The sequence below is a fragment of the Mizuhopecten yessoensis genome, unplaced genomic scaffold, assembly GCF_002113885.1.
Source record: "Mizuhopecten yessoensis strain PY_sf001 unplaced genomic scaffold, ASM211388v2 scaffold8693, whole genome shotgun sequence".
NCBI lineage: Eukaryota > Metazoa > Mollusca > Bivalvia > Pectinida > Pectinidae > Mizuhopecten > Mizuhopecten yessoensis.
This window is the reverse complement of record NW_018407674.1, coordinates 39,628-43,477: the sequence shown is the minus strand read 5'-3', so window position 1 is coordinate 43,477 and position 3,850 is coordinate 39,628. Positions and strand designations below refer to the sequence as shown.

Here is a 3,850-nt window from a genome sequence, read left to right as displayed (position 1 = left end):
CTGTGACACCAGATCACAGGCGATTCCTGCGTTTCTTCTGGTATAAGGAGAACAATCCTATTTTTCCTCTCATGGAGTATCAGATGAGAGTTCATGTTTTTGGCAATCGGCCTTCACCTGCTGTTGCAACATACGGGCTACGCCATACAGTGCAAAAAGACAAAGATGTTCGACAACATGTACACAGAGACTTTTATGTAGACGATGCCTTTAGTTCTCTCCCCACAAGGGAACAAGCTGTCAGTCTTCTGTCCAGGACACAGGAGATTTTGAAGGAAGAGGGAGACATCAGACTACATAAGATTGCCTCTAATGACCCCGGATCATGAATGAGTTCCCTAAGGAGGATCTTAGTAAAGACCTAAAGAATCTGGTTCTTGATTCAGATAGCTTACCTCAACAGTTGAGTCTCGGATTGACGTGGGATCTGCACTCGGACGTGTTCCAGTTTTCTGCTCCAGATGTACGAAAACCTTTCTCTAAAAGGGGATTGCTATCAGCAATGAACTCGGTATATGATCCCTTAGGTTTCTTGGCACCGTTCTCGGTCAGCGGAAAGATGCTCCTTAGAGAAGTATGTTCAGATGGATCAAGTTGGGATGACGAACTTCCTATAAAGTTATTGGAGCAATGGAACGCTTGGAATGATGCTCTCCATCAGTTGGATGGTTACCAGGTTCCAAGGATGTTCATCAAGTCATCACTCAGTTTGTTACAGAATCCAAGGGTATACATCTATTCAGATGCCCCTGAAAAAAGTGTAGCTGCTGTTGCCTATCTTGTATCAACCGATACTCCCAATGACAAGGACATTGGCTTTATTATGGGTAAGGCTAAGGTAGCACCCAAGAATGGACACAGTATTCCAAGACTATAACTCTGTGGAGCAGTGCTTGGCGTAGAGCTAGCACAGTGCATAGCAGAACATTTGGACATTCCACCTTCTGCATTTCGGTATTTCACAGACAGTAAGGTGGTACTGGGATATATTTATAACAGGACACGAAGATTCTACACCTACGTAAGTAACAGAGTAGCTCTTATTCATGACTTTTCTGAACCGAACCAGTGGAATTATGTTCATACTGATAGTGATCCTGCAGATACTGCGACCAGATCTTCGCTACATAATGTAAAGTCTGCTATTTTGAAGTGGCTCTCTGGACAAGCGTACAAACTACTCGAGGACAAGGGAGATAAGGAGGTCTTCAGTCTTCACAACCCTGAAACAGATGAGGAAGTTCGACCTTAAGTTTCAGTAAAGTTCACGTCTGTCGAGTCATCTACTCGACCAGATTCTGCCTTGTTTGAGACATGTTCGTCTTGGAAAAGACTGGTTGCTACTTATGCTATCTTGATTCATGTTGCCAGAACGTTCAAGAAAGAAACCAAGTGTGGACATACGTCCTGGCATATTTGTGAGGTTAGTACCTCACCGGAGTTGATTAAAGCCGCAGAGGCTCTTCTCATAGGAGCTGTTCAGAAGAAGTTCTATTCAGAGGAGATTCGTGCGCTTGAATGTGGGAAACAGGTTCCCAATGACAGCACTATACTCTCGTTGTCCCCTTATTTGGATGAAAAGGGACTACTTAGAGTAGGAGGCTGTATGAACAAATTGAGAATCAAGGTTCAACTAGAGTCGGTCAACCTTATAATCATATCTAAGTGTCACATCGCGAAGTTGCTCGTACGCCATTTTCATGGGCAAGTTTTTCACCAAGGACGACACTTTACAGAAGGTTCGTTGCGTTCCAACGGATTTTGGCTTATTGGAGCCAAGAGACTTGTGTCATCTGTGATAGGACAGTGTGTTGTATGTCGGAAACTTCGGGGTAAATTGATGCATCAAAAGATGGCAGATCTACCTGAAGAGAGGTTAACTCCTGGACCTCCATTCACCACAGTTGGAGTTGACGTTTATAGACCGTGGGAAGTTGTGACTCGCAAAACACGTGGAGGTGAAGCAAATAGTAAGAGGTGGGCTGTTATGTTTACATGCATGACTACTCGTGCAACACACATTGAGGTAATTGAGGACATGAGTGCATCGTGCTTCATCAATGCGCTCAGTCGTTTGATTGTTATCAGAGGACCTGTAAAGACTTTGTGGTCTGACAGAGGAACCAATTTTGTAGGTGCTGCATCGCTAATCAAAGCACATGTGATTCATATTGAGAGTCCGCCCGTCCAGACTTGTCTGAAGAATTTAGGGATTGTGTGGCGCTTCAACTCTCCGCATTCATCCCATATGGGAGGAGTTTGGGAAAGACCCGTTGGGGTAGCTAGAAGAATATTGGAGAGTATGCTGGCAAACTGTACCTTCAAGGAATTCACCCATGAAGTACTTTGTACTTTTATGTATGAGGTTGCTGCAGTAATGAACTCAAAACCTTTGGTTGCTGTAGACAGCGATGCTCAGGACCCACTTGTGCTCTCACCTAGTATCCTCTTAACCCAGAAGCAAGGATATTCTTCGTCTGCGCTTGCTAAGGATTTGAGCTTGAAGGAAATGTATACGGCCCAATGGAAGCAAGTACAAATTCTATCGGACATGTTTTGGAAACGTTGGAGATCCCAGTTTCTACAAACGCTACAAACCAGGCGAAAGTGGCAAACGGAACAACGCAATCTGCAAGGGAATGACTTGGTCCTTCTGAAGGATGTAAATGTGGCAAGATGCAATTGGCCTGTTGGTGTCATCTCTAGACTGTTTCCTAGCAGCGATGGAAAGGTGCGAAAATGTGAAGTTCGAGTTGGACACTGTGATGGCGTGCCATCAGTGTATACGCGACCGGTTACGGACTTAGTGATGTTATTGTCAGAGGACAAGTGAACGCAATAACTTGTTATGATGAGAACAGTAGTTAATTAAGAAGTGACTTTTTAGAATGATGTCAAGTGAGACATCAGACGGGGAGTGTTCTGTCTTCTCACAGAGATTTAATGTCTTTATCGATTAGTTTCACCTTCTCTTGTTGTATATAGATTTATCGACTACTTGGGGCTCCTCGTGGTCTGACTGGGAAAAACAAATATGGCAGCGCCCTACATGTAGGCATGCTACATATTCTTATTTACAACCTTTTGGTTAAACGGTGCTAGTTCACACTTTGTAAGTATTTCTTCAAATTATAATGATGCTTCGTTTATTATTTGCAGTAACAATTTATGTAATTTCTGCATAATCCAGGTAGAAATAGGGATAATATAAGTCGCCATAGTTGGCATAGCTTAACTTAGCTAGAAGTGTTGAATAATTCACCATACATATAAATTTACCTTTCCAGTTCTCGGTGAGGACTTTAGGACTATTTGTTTTGTATTTTCTAGATAAGCCCTTATGCTACAGAATAGTTTACCTGGTTTCTTGTTAGTTATTTACATAGAATCGTATATGTTTATCAGATAGAAGCTTTTGGAAGATAAATATGATGATTTCGATAAGATGGGATATGTTCGGTGATATGTGAATCGGGTAGATTCATGTACAGAAATTGTATGCGATATAATTATATAATTACAGTATGAACTTTCTTGATATGTGTACATGTTTATACAGAGATAGAAGACTGTTTGGTAAGATTTGTTTATATTTGTTGTAGCATTTCACCGCTTCATGTCATGTGGGGTCTGTACCAGACAACGTTAACTGCTTTTGTCATCTGTACCAGATACATGTTGATTTTCGGAATAAATGGACAAATTGGTGACACTATCTGTGATTGTGGTTCATATGTCAATCGTGCGACAGAATAATTATACCCTTACGCTTTCTACCCTATAGTTAATACCTGTCCGTTAAAGATTTAGCCCTTCCGCTATTTTTTAGTCTTTACTTGTATTTCCTGCA

The 3,850-nt window shown here is 41.8% G+C and overlaps 2 protein-coding genes across 2 annotated transcripts; both read left to right on the top strand.

The window, feature by feature from the left end:
- The first annotated feature begins 325 nt into the window (after nt 1-325).
- LOC110456341 lies at nt 326-877 on the top strand. The gene has a single exon (XM_021507017.1). It carries the CDS (start codon nt 326-328, stop codon nt 875-877), a length of 552 nt encoding a protein of 183 aa, XP_021362692.1.
- A 169-nt stretch (nt 878-1,046) lies between these two features.
- LOC110456340 lies at nt 1,047-2,833 on the top strand. Its single transcript, XM_021507016.1, has 2 exons — nt 1,047-1,132; nt 1,372-2,833. The coding sequence occupies exons 1-2, from the start codon at nt 1,047-1,049 to the stop codon at nt 2,831-2,833; spliced, it is 1,548 nt and encodes a 515-aa protein (XP_021362691.1).
- Nucleotides 2,834-3,850: the final 1,017 nt, after the last annotated feature.

Bases quoted from the DNA above. Each gene is read 5' to 3' on its own strand.
- LOC110456340 (XM_021507016.1), top strand. From the start codon at position 1,047: ATGACTTTTCTGAACCGAACCAGTGGAATTATGTTCATACTGATAGTG. The intron at 1,133-1,371 runs GTAAAGTCTGCT...TCATGTTGCCAG, and splicing joins CCAGATCTTCGCTACATAAT to AACGTTCAAGAAAGAAACCA.
- LOC110456341 (XM_021507017.1), top strand. From the start codon at position 326: ATGAATGAGTTCCCTAAGGAGGATCTTAGTAAAGACCTAAAGAATCTG.